We start from the raw sequence: 25,119 nt of genomic DNA on the forward strand, positions 1-25,119 counted from the left end.
CTATGTTTTGTGTATGTGTTTCCTTGTTTTCTCCGTAAGAAAGTGAGTAGGCATAAAGAGACTCAGGGAGTGAGTTTTTGTGTGAAGAGAAGTAAAAATCTGTCCGTGAGACGATCATACTTACGATCTAATGACAATCATCAGGCTGTAGCCAAACACGCTGATCCCCACCATAAAGTAAGCCATGGGCAGCCTGTACCTCAGCCACCCAATGGTCCTCTGGTTGTTGTAGTAGCCGTAGAAGAGAGCAGAATACTTGATGTAACCCTGCGGGACAGCAAGGCCGATGCTGTGGGTTTGCAAGCTCAGAGAAGACAGCTGTCAGATACTTCCATTCTACCAGGGACTTCGGTCTCAGTTTTCACTGGGGTCGAAGGGTTAAAGAAGAGTTCTGGAAGCTCTTGTTCTTCCTTCCACCTCCCCCCGTGGCTCCAGGGTCCACCCAGGTGTTCTCCTCTTTCCCTTCTTCATTCCCTTTTTCTCCCCATGATACAGAGTGAATAGAGACAAGGAGAGGAGAGCATTGTCCACATTCAGGATCAATCAGGGACAAGGGGCATGCATAAGTGTGTGGCCCACCCCTGCACCCACAGGCACGCACAGCTCAGGGTTATTTTTCCCTATTCCTGGGGTTTGGGGTTTTTTGTTTATTTGGTTGGTTGGTTGGTTTGGTTTTGGTTTTTGGTACCGGGGATTGAACCCAGGGGTACTTAACCACAGAGCCACATTCCCAGTCCTTTTTATTATTTTTTAAAAATTTGTGGAGATAGAGTCTCACCAAGTTGCTTAGGGCCTCACTAAGTTGCTGAGGCTGGCTTTGAACTTGTGATCCTCCTGCCTCTGCCTCCTGAGCTGCTGGAATTACAAGCGTTTGCCACTGCCCCCAGCCTTCCTGGAGTCTTAATGCTCTAAAAGTAGATGGGTGTTTGTGAGCTTTCTCAATATTTAACAGCTTCTAAAGAAAACTACACATGATAAAGCCCACAGATGAACTGAATTTCAAATGTTGTTTTGTTTTATTTTTGACTTGGGAGTTTTGACTTGGGGCTGTTGGTGTAATAGTACAATTTTGGGTGTAATGATTTAGCTATAATATAAACTCAGATTTTTAGCCTCTTTTTATGTCTTTGCTAAATATAAAGCAAGCAATCTTTGTGAAATATATTCAGTTTGTTTTTGGCAGATAGAATATCTCAACTGGGATCCTTGATGACATAAAGAATAAGGGAAATCCCCAGTAGCAGTATAGTTGGGTATCCTTGTTCCAAATCACTTGGAAAATTACTCTAACCCACTTTCACACATTTCTGAAGGGATTCAACCTGACTTTGAGAGTAAAGGGCGGCAGCAGCAATGACCTGTTGTGGGTGTCAGCATGGCCGTGGCCAGCCTTCGGAACCCACCCCTTGGAGCTGCAGGCTAAGGCATGGAAAAGTGGGGACTCAAAAAGGCAGGGAGAGCCTGGTGTGGTGGCGCACGCCTGTAAACCCAGTGGCTCAGGAGGTTGAAGCAGGAGGATCGTGAGTTCAAAGCCAGCCTCAGCAACAGCAAGTGCTAAGCAACTCAGTGAGACCCTGTCTCTAAATAAAATACAAAATAGGGCTGGGGAATGAGGCTCAGTGGTTGAGTGCCTCTGAGTTCAATCCCTGGTACCAAAAGAAAAAAAGGCGGGAAGAATGTTTCAGGCAGAGGATATGAGCCAGAGGACCATGAGCCAGAGCATGGTGTGGCATGCATTCAGGGACTTCCTCGAAACTTGGTAGTGGTGGGGCACTGAGTTGGGAGGTATTAGACAAACCCAGGACCAGCTAGGGAACAGCCAGGTTGTGAACAGTTCCCTTGTAAACCCTATGAGGAACAATGATCTAATTCCATTTTGGCAATGACTATCTGAGGTCAGATCTGCAGTTTAGAAAGTTCACTCTGGTGCAGAGGAAATGGAGATTTAGGAGCCACACTGTGCAAGGGGGAGAGGGAGACTGTTTCAGTGGCAGACCTAGGAAAATGAAGGCAGTAGTCAAAGCAGATGTGAGAGGGATGAGAAAAGCATTTTGCATGATGCTGGCTTCCTATCTGATGAACATGCACACTTTTCAATAATTAAATGCAATGTTTTACACCATTCCTGTGACCTTTCACCTTACAATCACAAAATGGAAGTGCACGTTGGCCACAGTACCTCAAAATCCCAAAGGACAGAAAAGTCCATGGCTTTCTCTTCCTCAGCCCGAGGCACAGTCTTTCTGGGAATACTTCCATAGGGCATGCCCATCAGCACCTGTGGTAGGGACAGAGTGACATGGTGTAAATGGAGAAAATACGAACACACAGAGACAAGTGTAGGCTGGATTAAAAACTTCCCTCTCAGAGCAGGAGACACTCATTAAATAGCACCAATCTTTAAATAACATCAATCACTTTCCTGACTTAAAAGTTTTTGTTTTTGGTACCAGGGACAGAATCCAGGAGCGCTTAACCACTGAGCTACATCCCCAGCCCTTTTCTTATTTTTTATTTAGAAACAGGGTCTCATTAAGTTGCTTAAGGCCTCGCTTTTGCTGAGGCTGGCTTTGAATTTACAATCCTCCTGCCTCAGCCTCCCAAGCTGCTGGGATTACAGGTGTGTGCCATCTCACCTGGCGCTGTACTTTCCTGATTTTAAAACTAACACACACTCATAGAAAAAGTGGGAAAGTATAGAAGAACATTTTAAATATTATGCATCACCTTCTACCAACTCTATTCAATATGCTAGATAATCACATATTTCCTTTTAATTACTTCTGAGTTCTCTATACATTTTAGCCTGGTTATTGAGCTTAATATTCTTTTATGATCAATTCCCTCTGTCATAAGCTATTTCCCCAAATAAAGTGAATTTGGGGTAATGTTGGGCTGGGGATGTGGCCCAATGGCAGAGCACTTGCCTCATACATGTGAAGCACTGGGTTCGTTCCTTAGCACCACTTAAAAATAAATAAACAAAATAAAGATATTGTGTCCATCTATAAATAAAAAATTGAAAAAAAATCTAATGTTGTGCATGTACCAAAAACTTAATTTATGAATTCCCTGTTGTGGAGTACATCTAGTTCTTTGTGTGTACATACTTCTTAGTATCCTTATCCATATGCCCTATTCACATCTTTAAGTATTTTTTAAAGAAATCAGAATGAAATTACATTTACATATTGATTTAAAATGGATGGACTTTTGGCTGGGTGCAGTGCTCCACACCTGTAATCCCAGGAGCTCGGGAGGCTGAGGCAGGAGGATCGTGAGTTCAAACCCAGCATTAGCAATTTAGCAAGGTTCTAAGCAACTTAGCAAGACCCTGTCTCTAAAAAAAATAAATAAATAAAAAGGACTGGGGATATGGTTGTGGCTGAGTGCCCCTGAATTCAATCCCTAGTATGAAAAAAAAAAAGATGGATTGACTCTTTTATGATATCGAGTTGTATCCTTCTAAGAATGTATCCTTTCATTTGTTATCTTACTTTTGTCCAGTAATACTTGATAGTGTATTTAGGAATCTTCTTATTTGATACATTTTCACTAGTTATTTTATAGACTTATTGCTGTTGCAAGTGTCAAAATGTTGAATTCTATTTTAAACTGCATGTTAGAAGTATAGAAAATTACTGAAGATGTTTTTCTATTTAAATTTACGTCAGACATGTCAATATACTCTTTATTAATTTCTAGTGGTTTTTGATTGAGGGGTCTGCGATCAGATGACCTCCAAAATAAAATAATAGAGTTTTTTGAGTACAAAAATGCATCAGATAGATTCTCAATTTTCCAGGCTAACTGAATGAGGGAGAAATTTCAAAATAATATTGAAAAGTAATGAGGGTAGGGATATACCATGTCACTCTTGATGTTTGTAGCACAAGCTTCATCCACTCTTCCTACTTCAGATTTGTGCCACTTTTAATATTTCACTACTTTGTTTTGTTAATTTATAGGCTCATCGTTTCATGTAATTTTCTTCTGTTTCTTTTCATTTTTAATTTATATTCTTATTTGGAAATAAGTGGCATAAAAAGTAGCATATCTAGTACATATGCACAGTTGATTGTAATAAAAAGAAAATTAACTATTGTGCATTCACAAAAGTGGAAAAAATAGCTTAACAAACAGAAAATCACCAAGACTTTATAATACCCTGGGTAAGAGCCTCCAGAAGCATATCCCTCTTCTACCCCAAGGTGTAGCCAAGATGTAGTTCATATTATGATAACCATTTCCTTTCTTTTCCTCACATTTTACTCACTCATTGTTTAGCTATGCCTATCTCTTAGGTAAAAGAAAAAAAATCACTGAGATATTAATTCTATACTGATCTTAGGGTCAAAGGTAAAAAACACGTAGTATCCATGTCTTGATTCAAAATCACAAGTATTTTGGTTCCATTCTTTGTTCTGAACTATCTGGGCAATTAATGAGAATATAGAATTTAAAAATGAACAACTGACTCTTCTTCAAACAGAGTATTTGGGTAATATAAAGCCTCAACACTATACAAAGATACAGACATTTTTGTTGTTTGTTTGTTTACCTCTGGGATTATGACTAGACCAAATATTAAGCCAAAAAGGACAAGGTTAACTCCGTACATCCATCGGAGAAAGATGAAATACGAAGCCACTGAAGAACCAAAGTGACCTAGAGGGAGCAAAAAGATGGTGGATTTAAGTGTGCAGACGAAGGAAGTTGACACTACTGAGTACTTTATGTGTGTGATAGACTCAATTTTCACATCAGTCTATGGAACAAACATCTTGTCTCCATTTCCTTTTTCCAGATAAATAACCTGAGTCTCCAGGAGGTTAACTGAGCTGCCCAAGCACTTGCAAGTGAAAAGTGAAGAAGCTGAACTTAAATCTTGGTCCTACTAGCCCAAAACCCATCCTTTTTTAAATACTACAGAATCTATGAAACAATCTAATCAGAAGGTCAAGAACACAATCCAAACTCTGGGAAGACTCTTCAACTGAAAAACAGTGATTCCAAAATACTCACTTTCAATATCTTTGATCTTCATTTCCCAGGGAATACACTGAGTCTTGAAATTATCAAAGTCTCTCTTAAACTTGATCCATTTCTGAAATGGAATGGGTAAAACCCTCTGCTATTAATGTTGTCCTGGAGTATAAAGGAGCACATAGAGGGACATGTTGATGTTGCCATGAAAATAAGAGGTTGACATGTGGGTGAGGCTGCCATCTTGGAATCCTCACTTCTGCATCCCTGAGCTCAGGCTACCAGAGGTGAATATTTAAACCATATTTGCTTTCCCAAAGTCAGGTGTGGAGTGAAAGAGAAGTCAGGAGACTATCAATACATAGCATTTGTCTACAGTGCTGATAATATCTCAGGGTTGGACAGTTTAAATAAGAACTTAGAAATTTTGAGTACAACTTATGAGCACAACCAAATTGGGTTAGTCATCTTTTATGCAATATTTTCTATCTTCAAATAGAAATTCAAGGGGAAAAGAAACCTCACAGTTTTCATAGTTACCCTTGGCAGACAGCCAAGGATCTAAATCTAATAGGAATTGTTAAACTAGGAGACTGGTGGGATTGGAAAAAAAAAAAAATTCTCAACACATGGCTGCCCATTCTTCTTTGGGAAAAAAATGATCCTGAGTTTCTGAAAGGAGTTAGGAAGGTATTTTCCTCCCTCCAATAGTGATGTAATTTGAATCTGGAATGTCCCCAAGACCTATGTGCTGAAGGCTCCTTCCCCAGAGTGGCATTATTGAGAGATTGTGGAATATTTAAGACATAGGACCTAGAAGGAGGTCTTCCGGTCATTGGTGGTAAGTCCTGTAAGGTGATAGTGGCACCCTAGCCCCTTTCTTCTTTCTCCCTTCTTTTGCCAGCAATGAGGTGAGCAGATTTGATCTGCCACATGATCTTGACATAATGTGCTGCCTCGCTACAGGCCCAGAGCAATGAAGCTAACCACTCGTGGACTGAAACTTCCAAAACTGTGGGCCCATTTTTTTTTCTCTTGATAAGTTATTTCAGGTATTTTGTTACAGTGATGTAAAGTTGACTAACACAAATATGGATTTGATTCCAGCTCAACACCCAGAGTTTGTATCAACTGGAAACCAGAGAAGATGTCTGTCTGATGGGTAGATGCTATTTTGTCGATTCAAAGGGTTTTCTCCCCACCAACCTCAACCTCTAGAAATAAAGCCATTTAGAAACACAAAAAAGACTCATAGAAAAATAGCAGGCTAAGAAAGAGGTACTAAAGAACAGATGCTATTGGTTTCTATTATTAAAAATTCTCCTAAAAACTAGTCCATGAAGGAAATGAGATGTTACTTTGTAAAGTCACCCAAGGATGAAAGGTTTATGCAAAGGAATCAGGCAAGTGCCAGATCCGATTTTCTAAATATGGTTTTGACAATATTCTGATGGAATGATTATTATAGAAAGAAGAAAACCACCTGTCTGAAGAGAAAAATGGTCAGAGATGCAAAAGAGAAGAGGGACCCATACGCAGAGGTGTGGTTGACCAGACTGGCACAGATCTGGGGAAGATAAATGCTAGATGCTAGCTGCTCTGGCCCCACGGCTTCATGCACTCTGCCTACTTCAGATTTTGTGCTGACAAATAATCTTTGATTCATTTGGCTTCCTATGTAGATCTGTTGATAAGGAGAGCACCTGCTAGTCACTGGGGCTGTGTATATTTTGATTTCTCTGGCGGTGACTTTCATTGTAAGTTAATAGACTGAAATCAGAATGAAGGTTTAGCTTCCCATACAGCTAGCTTGACTATCCAAAATAGAAGGGACTGTCGAAGTGGACTTTGAGTTTTCCAGTTCTTGCATCAGTAATTTCTCCTTTTAAATTAATAATCCAGCATCTGGTTTTATATATCAGTCTCACAAGCTTTATTAATGTGAGTCTTCCTCCGAGAGATGGATCTCCTGTCAGAGTGCTGATAAAATCAGCATAAAACACAGGCTCGCAAGGCTGGAAACGGGGAGAGGTAATTAACGTGGCCAAGTGAGGCCCAGGCTACTGGCGGGTACCTTGGCAACCACCTGGTGGAGGCTGTGGACACCTTCATTAGTTTGCAGAGTCAGAAAACCAGGCTGGGTGTGGGCAGAGGATCCCCAGCCCCTTCCTCAGCACTGTGGGAGCTGCTGGCTGTGGGACTGGGTCATTGTCATGTCATCTGGCTCCCCAGCTATTGATAAGAAAATGGCTTCAAGTAGGGATCAAACAAGATCCAGGCAAGTGACACATCCTGTCTGTGGGTGAAATAGGGATCTAGTGACTAAAATGAAAGCAACCAGTGAGGCCTGAGAAACAGTACTGCTGAATAAGGAAAAAGAGACACCTATTCTTTGAAATTTGTGGAAAACATTCCTTAGGATATATAAATAAGTTCTAGGAAGCAGTTTGTCATTCTCAGTAGATTGCAAAAAATCCATCTTCTAAAAGATGACAATTTAAGATTTTAAAAAGAATATGGCACACGCTTGTAATCCCAGTGGCTAGGGAGGCTGAGGCAGGAGGATCGCGAGTGCAAAGCCAGCCTCAGCAACAGAGAGGGACTAAGCAACTCACTGAGACCCTGTCTCTAAATAGAATACAAAAAAAGGCCTGGGGATGAGGCTCAGTAGTCGAGTCCCCCTGAGTTCAATCCCTGGTACGCCCCCCCTCAAAAAAAAAAAAAAAAAGAATGTGAGGTATAGAATGACTACAGGAAGCTAAAGGTTCTATAATGAAATGAAAAGAAACATTTGACATAGTAAGAACAGTAACTGACACAGAGGAAAATGGATTCCATGGTGTTAAGAATATGCCTGAGAATTCCTAAGACTGCAAAGAGAGAGGAAAACAAAGAATTAAAAACAGCGAGGGCAGGTAACAAAGGAAGGTCAGCGATCATCCTCTCCCTATAGAGGAAGTTGGATCTACTTGACAGAAACGTGACTGAACAGACTCATTTATCAAAGACATATCTGACTAGAGATCTGCTGTACAACATTGTGCGTGTATTTAACAATACTGTATTGAGCATTTAAAATTTTGTTGAGAAGGTAGATCTCAATTAAGTGTTCTACAATTTAAAAAATAGTGAATACAATTTAAAGAGGAACAACAACCTATTTTTTCTGTTGTTGTTCATTTGAGTTTGAGTTGCTACAAACTGGGAACAATAATTTGGAAATGTGCTTTAAAATTTAAAATATGCATGCTTTTGAACCAGCCATATTATTTGGGGGACTGTGTTTTGTTGGATTTACAATAAGTGTTACAAAATTGTTTGTTGCAAGCTTGTTACAGCAAAATCTAGAACAACAACAACAAAAAAGGTGTATTGAAAAGCACATTCCTCAAATGGAAAAAAAATAGAAGATCTGAGTGTGCAGTCATCAGTATTAAATAGTTATTCAACAAAATTAATAAAATGACCCAGAAATAATTGCCAGGTGTTTATAACTGATAAAGGAGAAAAAAAAATACTAGGAATAAACAGTTTCAAACCCAGCAGATATAAAGAAAATTGCAAAAATTATGGTGCATATGCCACTTTCTGTTAATGCAGATGAAAATTTTATTGAAATGATCAAGTTTGGGGAAGAATATGAATTATCAGGAGGGCTCTAAAAAAAAGCTAAAACTTGAATACACCAATCAACAAGGAACACATGAAAAAATATCAAAGTATTCTATAAAGATGGAATTCACACAAACAAAAAAAAATTCATGCTCCATAAAAAATGATTTACAGCATAAGGAGGAGATAATGCTATTTGTTCACTATTATAAAGCAAGTATATTCCTAGTGCATCCCTGTGCATATATGTGACACAAATTCAGATCAATCTTATGAAATGTATGTAGTACATATAAATAAAATACTATCAAGTCATGTGTGTCTGAGTTAAAAATAATGTGCCATGACTGAGATTATCCCAGAAATAAAAAGGAAGTTTAATAGCTAAAAGACAAAGGTGCTTAATAAAATCTAATATCTATTTCCAATAAAATGGAAATCTTAACCTATAACTACAGAGTAATTTCTTATTATGGGAAAGTCTATTTTGAGCTGACACGTCCCATAAACTTAATGTGAAACACTAAAGTCATTCTCATTAAAATGATGAAAAGACAGAGACCTATGGTTATCATTGTCAACTGAAATTGTTCTGAAATTACTAACTTATACTTTAGGGGTAGAAATTACAGATCACGTTAGAAGAACCAAAAAAAAAAAAAAACACAACCCTTTTTATGTGCCTAATCAGATGAAAATTATTAGAATGAATAAAATTAATAAGAGAAGCCAAGACTGGGGCTGTTGCTCAGTGGTAGAGGCCTTGCCTATTGCATGAATGCCTCTCTTTGATCCACTGTGCAGAAACAAACAAACAAACAAACAAACAATAGTACAATAAGAGACCACATATAAAATTAACACACAAAAGTGTAATTTTCTATATACCACTGAAAGCTAGTTATTAGATTAGTCCATTCCCCAAAGGAACTAGAATATAAACTACATGAAATAAATTTAAGACATGGAAAAGATCTATGTGAAGAAATTGAAAAACTTTGCTCAAAGAGGCAAGATAAGGCTTGAGGAACATGCAGTCTTCTTTGAGGCAAAGACTAAATATTAAATATAAGAAGCCTGCACAAATAAAATGGAAGATTTTTAAAAATATTGATCAAAATCTCAATGGGCTATATTAGAGTTTTGCAAAGTGATTTTTAAAAAGAGCTTATGGATGGCTGGGAGCGGTGGAGCACACCTGTCATTTCAGTAGCTGGGGAGGCTGAGGCAGGAGGATTGCAAGTTCAAAACCAGCCTCAGCAACTTAGTGTGGCCCAAAGTAACTTAATGAGACTCTGCCTCAAAATAAAATATAAAAAGGGCTGGGGATGTGGCTCAGTGGTTAAAAACCTCTGGTTTCAATCCCGGTTAAAAAAAAATGCATATGGAAATAATACATTTCACAGGCAGGGCAAGCCTAGGGAAACAAAGAAAAAGAAGAAGCTGGAAGTATTAGGCATCAAAACTGAGAGCTGGAGCAACTACATCCACACTCAAGCCCTGAAACAGGCTCTCTGCAAGAATGAAGTGGATGCGAATGGTAGTTTTTCAAATCTGTGAGTACTTCAGTCCCCTCAAGGAAGGAAATTTCAATAAGTCCCAGGTTAAATGTCCCACCTCAGACCATTACCCTTGGATCTGATGACCAGGGGATGACATAACAGAGCAGAGCTGCCAGCTGCCTCAGGGAACATCACTGTTTATCATCCGACTCTGATTATACCACAGCCTTTTTGGGTCTCCACCAAATCAACATGATTTGGCATTTGGAAAAATAAAAACCCCAGTGTGTGTGTGTGTGTGTGTGTGTGTGTGTGTGTGTGTGTGTGTGTGTGTTTAGTTTTTTAGGTGGACATAATATTTTTATTTTATTTTATTTTTTATGTGGTGCTGAGGCTCGAACCCAGTGCCTTGCAGTAGTAGTGAGCGCACTACCACTTGAGCCACAACCCTAGCCAACCCACCCCCCCCCAGTGGTTTTAATGCCATTCATTCTGTGAGTTCATTCGCTGCTGAGGAAACAGATGTTCCGTATATGGAAGCCTCCACAGAATCAGCACAGAGGAACTAGGAGGACACAGTTGATTTCCATCACTGGAGGAAGGAGGATGGTCTACTGGGCCTCACTCTCAGGATTCTGGGGGTAACTGACCCATGGTGTGGGGGGGGGCAGGTGAGGCTGGGGTCCTCCATGTTCCCAAGCAGAGCAGACCCTCCCAGCAGGCTGGCTGTCCCCCGTCACGCACCTTGGCCATCATCATCCTACAGGCGTAGAGTCGTCTGCCCTTCCCCTTTCCCAAGGCTCCTTCGTACTTCTCCACAAAGGCTTGGGCCTCCCTGGTCAGGAGAAAAAAGTTGGGGGTGGGTGGGAATTCCATTAACACCAATGAAAGGAAATCTAAACGATGAGGGGTGATGGGGCTGAAAGCCTGTGTGCTTTTATGCCCCTGGTTACAATATGAATTCCATAAAGGCAGGGCATTTTGTCTGTCTTGTCCATTGAAACTTCCCAAATTCCTAGAATAATGCTTGGCATACACTAGACACTTGTGATAGGCAGAGTTTGCCCCCCAACCCCCCGCATGACTTTTGCCCTTTGGTGTCATACCTGTGAATAAACTGTTAAATGGCAAAAGGGACTCTGTGGGATTGAGATTACTGACTCTAAAATAGGGAGATTATCATAGTTATCTGGACGGGTCGGATATAGTCACGTAAAGTCTTAAAAATCTATGTGGAAGGCAGAAGAGTCTGAGAAGAGTGTGGAGAAAGGGAAAGTTCCAGAAATTAGAAGCAGCTAAGGACCTCCGGATCAAAGGGATGACAGGGCATTGGGTTTCCTGGCTTTTCTTTTTGTCTTCTGGATCCTAGACTGAATATTGGCAAAGCCTGCAACCCAGAGATCCTGCCAACCCTGCCAGCAGCAGGGACTCTGGCCCTCAGAGGCTGGAAGAGATGGCAGATTTCTCCTCTAAGCAGGATTCTGCAGCCTGCTGGAGATCTCATTTCTGCAAGCATCCAGGTTTTTTTTTTTTTTTCCACCATTAATAAAAGATGTGTTCCAGGCAACACCTGTTGGGGGTGAGGTTCTGTGAGAGTGACAGGTGGTTATTCAGTCTAGCTGATAAAAGGAAGAACCCATCCTGGAAGAAGCAAAGAGAAGGGACTCAGAAAAAGGAGCCTGGGAAGAAGCCAGCCAGCTGTCCAGAGCTGAACACACTATCCAAATCGTAGCCACTAGGCGCACGTGGCTACTTGAAATTTCAAGTTATTTTTTATTTTACTGTTTTAACTGACAAAAATGTAAATATTATAATATTTGTGGAATGGCAAAATCATGCCCAAGTCACTGGTGAGGAAGGTGAATCTTCCTTCCTTTTTCACTTTGCATTTTTTTTTTTGCAGTGAGAATCCTTAATATCTACTCATTGCCATTTTTAATATGCAATACATTGCTATTAACTATTGTCATTTTTTTAAAATTTAAATTAAAAAATTTTTAGTTTCCCAGTTGCACTAAGCGCATGTCAAGTGCTGGTTAGGGGCTACTGGGTTAGATGGTGCAGCTTCAGGAGATTTCCATTGTTACAGAAAGTTCTATTTGTCAGTGCTAGCCCATGGCAGGGGCCTGAGGCACTGCAGGGAGGCATTTCTTCTTGAAGCTGCACAGAAGGTCATGCAATAATCTGCACGGTAATGGGGTAAGCTCTACATGTCAGAAAACCTGACAAGTTCTGCACTGTGTTGGTGTGGTCAAAATCTTTGCCGTGTTAAAACATGAGCCTAACGGTTCTCCTAAATAACATGAGTTTGAGTTGAGCATGAGCAAACTTGGGTGTGAGAGGAGCCAGGGAAATGGGCTTTACACAGATGAAAGAGGAGATTGAGTGTCGCCACCAGGGATGTGGTGGAAAGACAGAAGGGGATTTTCTAGTGGAAAACCAGAAGCCATGCAGCGTGGATTGAAAATCACAGCAGAGATGCAAGAATCAAAAAAAAAAAAAAAAAAAAAAGATTGGTGGGCCGACTTTCCTAGGGAAACCAGAGAACTAGCTGAGTCTAAAACAAAAGTCAAGTGGCATGGGCAGAGGGCCCAGTCTCTTTTCCAGAACCATAGTCAAAGAGCACCACTCCCTGCATGGCCTTGCGTTAGGCTTTGGGGATGTGTGGGTAAGTAAGTCCACATTCCTACTCCTTGTACAGGTAAGTCACTGCAAGTGAGAGCCACACGGGGAGGGATTTTGGGGGCTTAACCATTTTTTGAAGATTTCAGTGACATTAACACAAGCACATTAAAATAAGTTGGAAATCATACTCTAGAGCTTATATGCCCTTTATAGATATGTTCATATACACATGAAATATATACATATTTCCAAATGCTCTATTCATTGCCCCCAGTACTTTTCTCAAAAGAATAGGCCTCTAAAAACATAATAATTATTTCAAAGTTACCATGGTGGTAATTTGTTGCTCAATTTAAATTTTTACAGTTCCACATCTGGGACGATGGGACAACCCGTGTTAAAGAACACAAGAGAGAGCTGATCTTGTTGGGAAGGGGCATCCTGGACAGCTTCCCTGGGGAAATCCTTCCTGTGCTGGGTCAGAAGAGAGGCACAGAACCACCAGATGAGCTGGGGCATGGGAGAGAAGAGGGGCAGGCAATGGAAGGGCTGGGTACAGTTCTTCCATCTCTCCTCCTCTAGGACCTGCTAGGTGCTGGCAAACTTCAAGTCCTGCAGGGCTGTGATGGTGTCCCTGAGCACTGCACTCAGCCTGGGGAGGGGAGGAAGGTGAATCTTCCTTCTTGTCTAGTCCCTATGGGGCCAGGAGAAGGAGGGGCTTCCCATTCCCATCAGAAGGCGCTGAGGCTTGTGGATCTCAAGCAGCTTGGTTGACCCACAGCCTACCCACCTGAGCTCCGTCAGCTTCTTTGCCATGGGCCAGGGCTTGTTCCTCATGGTGGCAATGAGCTTCTTTTTTTCTTCCACCTGCTCCAGGATGTGGGCCAGTTCCTCCTCAGACAGGGACTCCCCACCAGAGTTACTGGAGGCCAAGGAAGATGATCTAGGGGCAGAGCCGGGGCAAATGGAGAAGAGAGCTGGAAAGGAAGTAGATGTGGAGCAGCCCACAGGCAAGATGGCCAGGCATGATCCCGGATCACGCCCACTCCTGCTCAGATGCTTCCAGTGACTCCCACTGCTGTCAGAGGAGGCCAGAATGTCAACCTGTAGCTCCACCTACCACACAGCTGCCTCCCCAAACTCTATTTCTCTGAGTGTTCCCCCTCCCCCTACAGACAATCCTGTGGAGTGCTGACCAGTAAAAATAGCCATTTGTAATTTAAATGTTTCTAGTAGCCACATTAAAGTGGTGAAAAACGAATACAATTAATAACACATTTCATTTAATTTAACCTAACAAACATTATAATTTTAACATATAGTTAAAATATGAAAATTAGTGAGATAGTCTTTTTTTTTTTCTACTATCTTCAAAGTCTGGTGTTTGCATTTCACTCCCAGTGGAGAGCACTTCAAACACTAAATTTCCATCAGACATACTTGATCTGTATTTGGATTTCATAACGTTATAGCTGAAAAAGTAGATTCAAGTACCCTGATTGTTTACCTAAAAGTTTCCCAGTAACAGAATCAAGTGCAAAATAGTATTTTTCTTTGATATTTGCATCCTCATTAACAAAACTACTTGGCCATTTTGTAAAAGAAATGCATTGAGCCAAGTGTGATGGTGCCTGCCTGTAATCCCAGCAGCTCAGGAGGCTGAGGCAGGAGGATCTTGAGTTCAAAGCCAGCCTCAGGAATAGCAAGGAGCTAAGCAACTCAGTGAGACCCTGTCTCTAAATAAAATACGAAATAGGGCTGGGAATGTGGCTAAGTGTTCAAGTGCCCCTGAGTTTAATCCCCAGTACCCTCCCTCCAAAAATTATACCCCCCCAAAAAAACCCAAAACTTAAAAAATAAATGCTTTGGCTTCAAAATCATATCAACTAGTTTCAAAGGTACACCTACGTCAGATTCACAAACTCTTAAGTCAATGGTATTAACATTGAATTAAAATTATGTTCAGTTAGATTAAATTGGGAATTCAGTTCCTTAGTCACACTGTGTTTGGATTTCAAATGCCCACCAGCCACATGTGGGTAGTGGCATATTGAACAGCACAGGTGTAGACAAGCTCCCGTGAGAAATCCCCAATCAAAGACCCTCCCCATCTCTCAGATAATATTATGTGCTCAGTTATGTACAATTTATTGTGTGTGCTCTGTACAGCCTCACTGAGAATATGTGACCCTCAGCTGAGTGAGAGAGCAGGTGACAGGGTTGAAGGAGAAAGCCAGAGAAGGGTTAGGTCCACCCAGCCAGTAGGTTTCATAAACAGAAGAATCTGAATGTGAACTTGGGCTAGATTTTTAAAACCCATTTGTGGTAGCCTCTGTGAGTTTTAGCTTCTGAATAACACCTAAGGAGCAAAGGAGAAGAAGTCTGAGCATGCCCTTGAACATTGGAAAGCCGAGATCAGAAGGTCTTTTGGCTGGACTTCATACACATCTCATGATAGCTGTCTTTGAGTTTTTGCATAGCGAGTTCCTTCCCTCTGGGGAGTTGGGCATTCAGTCACTGCTTGTTTGAATTCCACCTGTTCTTCCGTCACTTACTGAAATGCTTACCTTCTTCACAGAGGAAACCCGATGCCCCAGCACCCGGGCAGTACAGGACTCTATCAAAGCCCTTCTTGTGTACACATGGCTTTCTGCCTTGTCTTAATTGATGCCTGTGTCTCATCTTCCCTGCTAGCCTGCCTGTACCTGGGGAACTGGGACTGAGTCTTTTTCATTTCTCAGTGCCCTGTCATGGCATCAGGGGAAAATGCCATGAGTCCTTGTGTGTATACCTTACTTTGCATTTGTCATTTAGGATCTTACAGGATCCCTCTAAAGTTCAGGATTCTCAGGGTCCATTAACAAAGCATTCAAATTCTAAGTTGACCCTTTAGTAGCTTATCATTAGGAACAAACATCAAAGGTCCTAACAAGGGATGGCTGGTATGGGTGACAGAAGCAGTCAGTAGCCTCTTTAGAGGGTCTCATTTTGCCCTCCTTTGTGCATACCTTTAGTCAGTAGACCACCTGACTAAAGGTATGCACAAAAGAGGTTTGTAGAACCCAGAGAAGGAACATCAACGCTGCCATAATCCTAAAACCCTTTCAAAAGCCTCTCAGCCATTATCTCAGGGGATACTTAAAACATCCTGAGAGCTGGACACAGTGGTGCACGCCTGTTAGTTACCTCAGTAGCTACGGAGGCTGAGGCAGGAGGATCATGAGTTCAAAGCCAGTCTCAGCAACTTAGTGAGGCCCCAAGCAATTCAGTGAGACCCTGTCTCTAAAATGTAAAAAAAAAAAAAAAAAAAGGCTGGGGATGTGGCTCAGTGGTTAAGCGCCCCGGTTCAATTTCCAGTACCAAAACAAACAAACAAACAACAACAATAACCTGATCCCCAGTGAATGACAAAGGGAGCAGAGCAGAGACATCCATCAAAACTGGTCCCAAAGAAATGGAACAAAAAGTCCGATCTGCTCATTTCAGTGACCTGGCTCTGTCCACTAACCCACGAGTGCTGGTGCTAATGGAACAAAGGAGAGGAAACAAATAACTCAGATCCTCAAATCTTAAAATTCCAGAGCTAACAGAACTCTTGGAGTTCTAGACAGAATTCCATTTTTCTAGAAAACAGTCCAGTTAAGGGAGGAGTGTGCTTAAGCCCTGTGATGATCCCTGAATCCAATACTGTTCACTTTTCTCAGTTCCTTAAGAGCCAAGGCGAGTCACCTGGTGACACCTGAGGTCTCGTCCCACCCAGCCGTGGTGCCGCATTAAGAGATTCTCCTGCGCTGGGGCGCACGGGTGGCTGGGCGAGGGGCCCAGGGGCCATCCCACCTGTCACCGTGCGAGCCTCATCCCGGCTCTGCCCGGACAGTGAGCCCTTGGCAGTGGCAAAGGCGGGGCAAAGTGCAGGGGCAGCGGGGGGAGCAGGAGCCAGCAGGACACCAGCCCCTCCCAGGGGAGGGGAAGGGACGCTGAGCCGAGGGACGCGCAGCGACACACACCTGTGTTTCTTCGGCCTCTTCCTCGTCTCCTCTTTCCTCGGAGCGTCCTTTTCCTTCTGTGGGGGTGCCCTCTGCTCCCTGAGGGAGGCCCTCGGGTCCCTCTTTTTACCCCCCTCGCTGGTCCTCTCTGCGGCGCTCCGCTCCTGTCCCTGCAGCCCGCGGCGGCCCGGGCGTTCCGTCGCCTTCCTCCGGGGAGACCCGGGTCCGGGGCTGCCCCGGGCCGACTCCTTCAGCCCAGGCTGGGCTCCGCGCCTGCCAGGGGGACCCTCGGCTTTGGGAGCCTGCTTCCTTGCCGATCTCCCAGACGTGTCACCTGCAGAGTCAGGAAATGGACAGTGCAGGTCTCAGCGCAGGCAAGTGCCCCAGCCGAGAGGAATCTAATGTCCAAGATGCCCCCGGGAGCTCGACAGCTCTGCTGGGGCCCACCACATGACACCCCAGAATAACACAGGACCTCCTTGGTTTACATAAATCCTCCTCAAAAGGTTGTGTTTGAATTAGGTGTTGGGGAAAGTTGGCCTCTGTGTTTCATAAATAAGTCACTTACCTTTTCTGCACCTCACTTTCTTCATCTATAATTGGTTCAAGTAGCCCCAATGTCCTGGCATGGTTGAAAGGGTTAATTAAAAACAGGTAAGGTCCCTGCACATGGAGGTATTCATTAGAGGTCAGCATATGCGGACGCTCATTTAAAGGCACCATCCATGCCATCAGCACACACTTGGTAAAGCACCCACATTGCTATTTGCTTGTAGTTTTCCTTTAGGCTTTAGAGGTTCAGTCCATGGTCAGCTGACTCCATTGCTGTGGGCATGAGGTGAGAGAGAACGTTGTGGTGGAAAGGCATAGCAGAGAGGTGCTGCTCTGCTCATGGCAGCCAAGAAAGCAGAGAGAACTTGGGGACTGTTTCGTATCCCCATCCCTACCTACTTCCTGGCCACCAAGATGTTCTGCCTCACCACAGGCCCAGAAACAATGGCTGCAGAAAAACACCAACTGAAACCATGAGCCAAATTCACCAATCTTTCCTCCTTTAGGTTGTTTTTCTCAGGTATTTTGTCACAGTAATGAAAAGTTGACTAATACAGAAGCCCTTCATGGAACCAGTCTGGTAGTATTTCAAGAAGCAGCTGGGACTGTTTAATCAGGCGTGGCAAGAGGCACAGACATGGAAGTGACTTTTACGAAGGAAGAAGCTTATTATACTCACAGATCCCTAGAATGGCAGCATGCTGTGCTGTGCAGGGCCATACAGGGAAACACTGAGGTGGGTCAGGAGACAGAGAGAATGGGGGAGGAAATGTAGACATGGGTCTTTATTATGACTTCCACGGGAAGGAATGAATGAATCAGGGTGAGCAGGTTTAGAATTGTCTAGTTGAACAATTTCAGTGGATTTGGGGGCTATGAACTTTACCTAGTTGTCTGGCCCTGGGGTGAGTAGGGCAGGTGGGTGGTGGCCCAGAAGGAGAACCTGGTCAAAGGAGTCCTTGAGGGTAAGAGCTCTGAGTTGGCTGATTTGCAGATGAAAGGGCCCCTTGCTTCATTCTTTGCTTTCTCTAGAAACTAGCTAAAACCAGGAGGGTTAATCCCTCCAGGATCAGCAAGTTCCCAATATGTCAAAATATCAGGTAGGAACATTTAAGTTGCAATTGATGAATTGCTGGAGTTCAGCATGGCTAAGCTTTAGAGTTAAAAACTATAGGAAATAAGTGTTGATGGGGGCATTCTTTCAGGAATTTTTACCTCCAGGAGTACTACCATGTTCTTGCTGTGAAAACTACAGGAAAATCCTCTGGTGCTTCCAGCAGAGGGAAGGAAAAGTAATCATTTTGAAATATGTCCATAGTATTCTGATGTCCTCAACAAAGTTCTGCCCTTAAGGGAAATTGTTTTGTCACAATGAGTCTTAATGGACTCAGTGTAAAGATTTCTTCTACTAAGGGAGGGAAAAGCTGAGGAGTACTTGTGAAGGTCACAGCCCAGGGGCACAGGCTTACAAGAAGACAGACATAATTGCACTGTAGAACACTTCCTCCTTCCCTCACACCTTACCACCAGAGCAATAGGGCTCCTGCATAAAAACAGGGAATACAACATGATCCGTGGGGAAAATAGTTGGAAAATTGTTCTTCACTAAAATTAAAAACTTCTAGGCTGGCATGGTGGCACATACCTGTAATCCCAGCAATTTGGGAGGCTGAAACAGGAGGACTGCAAATTTGAGGCAAGCCTCAACAACTTAGGAAGGCCTTAAGCTAGACCATGTCTTGCTTAGGGTGACTTAGAGAGGCCATGTCTCAAAATAAAAAATAAAAAGGACGGAGAAGTAGTTCCATGGTAGAAAACCTCTGGGTTCAATCCCCAGTACCAAACAACAACAATAACAACAAACAAACAAAGTGTTGGCGAGGATGTGGGGAAAAAGGTAAACTCATACATTGCTGGTGGGACTGCAGATTGGTGCAACAACTTTGGAAAGTAGTGTGGAGATTCCTCAGAAAACTTAGAATGGAACCACCATTTGACCCAGCTATCCCACTCCTTGGTCCATACTCAAAGGACTTAAAATCAGCCTACTATAGTGACATAGCCACACCAATGTTTATAGCAGCTCCATTCATAATTGCTAAAGTATGGAACAATCCTAGTGCCCTTCAATAGATGAATGGAACTGTAGTATACATACACAATGGAATATTACTTAGCATTAAAAGGGAATTAAATTATGGCATTTGCAGGTAAATGGATGGAGTTGAAGAATATTGTGCTAAGTGAAGTAAGCCAATCCCAAAAAACTACTGAATATTTTCTCTGATTAGTGGATGCTGATCTACAATGGAGAGGGCATGGGACGAATGGAAGAACTTTGGACTGGGCAAAGGGGAGAGTGGAGAGGGCTTATGAGGGCAGGAAAGATGGTGGAATGAGATGGACATCATTACCTAGGTACATGTATGATTACACGAATGGTGTGTCTGTACACTGTGTACAACCAGAGAATCAAACTGTTGTGCTCCATTTGTGTTTGATGAATTGAAATGCATTCTGCTGTCATTTACAACTAAGTAGAATAAATAAAAAATAAATTAATTAATTTAAAAGAATTTAAAACTTCTCTGCAAAAGACACTGTTGAGAGAATGAAAACAAGTCAAAGACTATGAGAAAATATTTGTAAAACATATCTGACAAAGGACTTGTATACAAAATATACAAAGACCTCTTAAAGTTCAAGAATAAAAAAACAAACAATTTAATTTAAAAACTGGTGCAGAAAGAAACAATAAGAGAGGTAAATAGGGAGCCTACATCCTGGGAACAAATCTTTACTCCTCACACTTCAGATACAGCCCTAATATCCAGAGTATACAAACAACGCAAAAAATTAAACAATAAGAAAACAAATAACCCAATCAACAAATGGGCCAAGGACCTGAACTTCTCAGAGGAGGACATACAATCAATCAACAAGTACATGAAAAAATGCTCACCATCTATAGCAGTCAGAGAAATGCAAATCAAAACCACCCTAAGATACCATCTCACTCCAGTAAGATTGGCAGCCAATCTGAAGTCAAACAACAACAAGTGCTGGCGAGGATGTGGGGAAAAGGGTACACTTGTACATTGCTGGTGGGACTGCAAATTGGTGCAGCCAATTTGGAAAGCAGTATGGAGATTTCTTGGAAAGCTGGGAATGGAACCACCATTTGACCCAGCTATTCCCCTTCTCGGTCTATTCCCTAAAGACCTAAAAAGAGCATGCTACAGGGACACTGCTACATCTATGTTCATAGCAGCACAATTCACAATAGCTATACTGTGGAACCAACCCAGATGCCCTTCAATAGATGAATGGATTAAAAAAATGTGGCATTTATACACCATGGAGTATTACACAGCACTAAAATATGACAAAATCGTGGAATTTGCAGGGAAATGGATGGCACTAGAGCAGATTATGCTAAGTGAAGCTAGCCAATCCCTAAAAAACAAATGCCAAATGTCTTCTTTGATATAAGGAGAGTAACTAAGAACAGAGTAGGGAGGAAGAGCATGAGAAGAAGATTAACATTAAACAGGGACAGGAGGTGGGAGGGAAAGGGAGGGAGAGAGAAGGGAAATTGCATGGAAATGGAAGGAGACCCTCAGGGTTATACAAAATTACATACAAGAGGAAGTGAGGGGAAAGGGAAAAAAAAAAACAAGGGGAAGAAATGAATTACAGTAGATGGGGTAGAGAGAGAAGAGGGAAGGGGAGGGGAGGGGAGGGGGGATAGTAGAGGATAGGAAAGGCAACAGAATACAACAGACACTAGTATGGCAGTATGTAAAACAGTGGATGTGTAACCGATGTGATTCTGCAATCTGTATATGGGGTAAAAATGGGAGTTCATAACCCACTTGAATCAAAGTGTGAAATATGATATGTCAAGAACCATGTAATGTTTTGAACAACCAACAATAAAAATTAAAAAAAAAAAAACAACAAAAAACTGGTGCAGGCTGTTGTGGAGCATGCCTGTAATCCCAGTGACTGGGAAGGCTGAGGCAGGAGGATCACAAGTTCAAAGCCAGCCTCAGCGACTTAGCAAGACCATAAGCAACATAGCAAGACCCTGTCTCAAAATAAAAAAATAAAAAAGGCTAAGGATGTGGCTTAGTGGTTGAGCACCTCTGGGTTCAATCTCCAGTACAAAAAACAAAACAAAACAAAACAAAAAAAAAAAAAAAGAAAGAAAGAAAGAAAGAAAAGGAAAAGAAAGAAAAAAAGGATTGAGGATATGACTCAGTGGTAGAGCACTTGCCTAGCATACATGAGGCCCTCAGTTGGATCCTCAGCACAGCAATAAATACATAAATAAAAATAAAGTAAAATGGGGAAAATATCTGAACAGACAGCTCACCAAAGGAATTATACAGATGACAAATGAACATATGAAAGATACATGTCATTAGGGAACTGTGAATCAAAACCCCAAAGAAGTACTACTACACACCTACTGCTAACACCAAATGCTGCCAAGAACATGAAGCAACAGCAGTTCTCATTTATTGCTAAAATGGTTACAGTCACTTTGAAAATGGTTCATCACATATTGAGCAATCGTTCTCCTATGTGTTTACCCCAGTAAGTTGAGAATTTATGTCCACATAAGAACCTGAACACAAATACTTGGCCTTATTCATAATTGAAGAATCTCAGAAGCAACCAACATGTCTTTCAATAGGTGAACGCATAACCAAACAGGAAGGGATACTTAGGAAGGGATGTTACTCAGTGACAAAATGAAATGAAGGCCTGGGTAATCTTGAAAGCATATTCCTTGATGAAAGCAGGCAGTCTGGAAAGGTAACATACTGAATGATTACTACTGTACAACATTCTGGAAAAGACCTAATTGGAGAGACAGTAAAATAATAAGTGATCGCCAGGGCTTCCGTGGAAAGAGAAGAAGCCTCAATAGGAGGACCACAGGACATTTTACTCTGCATGACACTGTGGATTATAGACACACAACATTATGCATTTATTGAAGCCCATAGAATGTATAACATAAAGAGTGAGCCCTATTATAAACTATGGGCTTTAGGTAATAGTAATGTATCAATATTGATTCAGCAGATACAAGGAATGCAGTGTTCCAGGGCAAGATGCTATCCTGGAGGAAAAGGAGGAAAGAAGGTTGTATGTGAAAAAATTTCTGCAAAGTTTTTCTAAACTTTAGGTGTTTTTCTAAACACCTAAAACTGCTCTAAAAAATCAATTTTTCAAAAATTAAATAATTGATCAATGACACATTTCAAGTGAATAATCAAGACATTTTTATTAAAGACCAAAGGTGCTCATTTGATTGACTTAGAAGCTATAAATAAGTGCTTATAAAAATCAAACATTCCAAAAATTTCCCAGAAACTAGGTGAAAATTTGGTAAATGAACTTGTTTATTATGTTTATTTAATAAGAACAGCTATGTCTTCTTTGATTTATTAATATTAATTATAAAACAGTACCAGACATGGTGGCTCATGCCTGTAATCCCAGGGGCTCAGGAGGCCAATGCAGGAGAATTGATTTTGAGTTCAAAGCCAGGCTCAGCAACTTAGCAAGGTTCTAAGCAACTCAGTGGGACCCTCTGAATAAAATATAAGAAAGGGATGGGGATGTGGTTCAGTGGTTAAGCACCTGTGGGTTCAATCCCTGGCATTTTAGACTAGCAGAGATCATTCCTAGAAATGATCTAAGAATCTAGGTCTAAGGACCTCCCTCAAGACCTGCCCACCTAATAGTGCCATCCTGGGGACTGAGCCTTTAATGCACAAATATTTCAGGGGCACTCAACATCCAAACTATAGCAGATTCCTAGATCATTTCTAAGTAAGGGAGAATTCTGAAACACTGACTATTAAGCATAATTTTATTTTATTTTTTAAATTTTTTAAGCATGATTTTAAACTTGTACACTTTTGCTTCTAATTTTTATATGCTACAAAGAAATTGTACCTTCAAGTTCATTTTTGTATGACTTTGAAAAAACTATTATATGGGTTGTGTGTCTGTACAAAGTTGCGTAATGTATAGTCATGGGCTCTGCTAGTCTAAAATGCCAATATGTGATAGTTGGTAGTTATCCTTCCTGTACAATGGAAGTTTATTCTGTGAAACAAATGTTCTTTTGACTAAACATTATAATTAAATTAGAGTCTACTGTGATCAACATTGATGAGGCCCAACTTTGTATGCAAAGTAATGAATGTGCTTTTGTCAAGAACAAAAGAATAGTCGTATCATAAAGTGAAATGATGGTTGTTCTACAGTAAGAAAGACAACTGTGGAGGACAAACCTGAATGGAAAATGGCAGAAGTTTTGCAGAAAAGGAGTTTTATTGGTCTTGGGTTGTAGATGTGCAAGTAATGAGCTTGAGAAACTATAAAATGTGTTATAATCTTGTCAAAGTTTACTCAATTTGATGAGTTTGTCTTTGCTTCTGTTTATTACTATTTTTTTGCCTTCACCTACCATATAAAGATTTTTATAGTGTAATCCACCTATGTAGCAAAAATTCTGTATCTTCCCACAATAATCTCTTGTGTTTTATGCCGGTTTTATTATGGTCTTGATGGTTTAAGAGAACAAAGCTTATGAAAGCTTTGTAGGCAATCATGTTATCTTCCTTGTGGGTAATCCTATTATCTTCTGTGCGTGTTTTTAAATGTTTTATTGCCATTTTCAAATGAGTAGCCTAATCTAGTTGGGATTGTTGGAAATGCTTCGCAAAGAACTGATGTTTAGGAAAGAGATTAATAAGAGAAAAGGAGATTTAATTGCTTACATATACAGAGGAGTTCACAAAGAACTGTAACTCAAGGAGGTGGTGAGAATTTGGGGCTTATATTCTCTCTTAAAGGGTGACAAAGTGTGGAGAAGAGACTTGATAATGAGAGGAGTTGGGGACAACACTGAGATTCATCTCACTCCAGTTAGATTGGCAGTTACCAAGAATACCAACAATAATAAATGCTAGAAAAGATGTGGAGAAAAAGGAACACTTTTATACTGTTGGGTGAGATTGTAAATTAGTACAATCACTATGGAAATTAGTATGGAGGTTCCTCAAAAGACTAGGCTTGAAGCCACCATATGACCCAGCCATACCACTTCTCATTGCTTATCCTAAAGAATTAAAGTCAGCTGGGCACAGTCAGGCATGCCTGTAATCCCAGCAACTCAGTAGGCTGAAGCAGGAGGATCATAAGTTCAAGACCAGCCTCAGCAACTTAGCAAGGTCCTCAGCAACTTAGTGAGACCCTATCCCAAAATAAGAAATAATGATAATAAAGAAAGCTGGGAATGTGGCTCAGTGGCAAAGTGCCCCTGGGTTAAATCCCCAGGACAAAAAAAAAAATTAAAATTAGCATCCTATAGAGATACACGCATACCCATATTTATAGCAGCACAACTCACAAGGTCCAAACTATGGAACCAGCCAAGGTGTTTGTCAATGGACAAATGGATAAAGAAAAGGTAGTCTATATACACAATGGAGTTTTATTCAGCAATACAGAAGAATGAGATTATGTCATTGGCGGGAAAATGGATAGAACTTGAAAGAATTATGCTAAGCAAAATGGCCAAACTCAGTCAAGTGTTCTCTCAGCTGTGGAAGTTAAGAGAGGGAAAAGGGAAAAAAAGGAGAGTGTGGAGAAATCTCATGCAAACTGAAGGGAGATTCAGTAGAGGAAAAAGACCAAGGAGAGGAAGAGGGCAGGAAAGAGGAAATACTGGGGAATTATACTAGCCAAATTATATGGTTATAGTGTGTGCATGTATGGATATGTAACAATGAATTCCACCATTGTGTACAATTATAATTCACCAAGAA

General features: G+C 41.4%; 1 protein-coding gene across 1 annotated transcript in view; it reads right to left on the reverse strand.

Moving 5' to 3' along the window:
• Positions 1-25,119, reverse strand: part of Tmc2 (transmembrane channel like 2) — a 69,888-nt gene that overhangs the window by 39,966 nt on the left and 4,803 nt on the right. Inside the window, exons 3-9 of the mRNA XM_026409751.2 lie at positions 16,733-17,045; positions 13,516-13,668; positions 10,845-10,935; positions 5,026-5,107; positions 4,562-4,668; positions 2,180-2,278; positions 125-267 (exon numbers count right to left, since the gene is read on the reverse strand). Coding sequence (XP_026265536.2) covers positions 125-267; positions 2,180-2,278; positions 4,562-4,668; positions 5,026-5,107; positions 10,845-10,935; positions 13,516-13,668; positions 16,733-17,045 — 988 coding nt within the window. The remainder of the gene's footprint in view (positions 1-124; positions 268-2,179; positions 2,279-4,561; positions 4,669-5,025; positions 5,108-10,844; positions 10,936-13,515; positions 13,669-16,732; positions 17,046-25,119) is intronic.

Source organism: Urocitellus parryii, chromosome 6, assembly GCF_045843805.1.
Source record: "Urocitellus parryii isolate mUroPar1 chromosome 6, mUroPar1.hap1, whole genome shotgun sequence".
Classification (NCBI taxonomy): domain Eukaryota; kingdom Metazoa; phylum Chordata; class Mammalia; order Rodentia; family Sciuridae; genus Urocitellus; species Urocitellus parryii.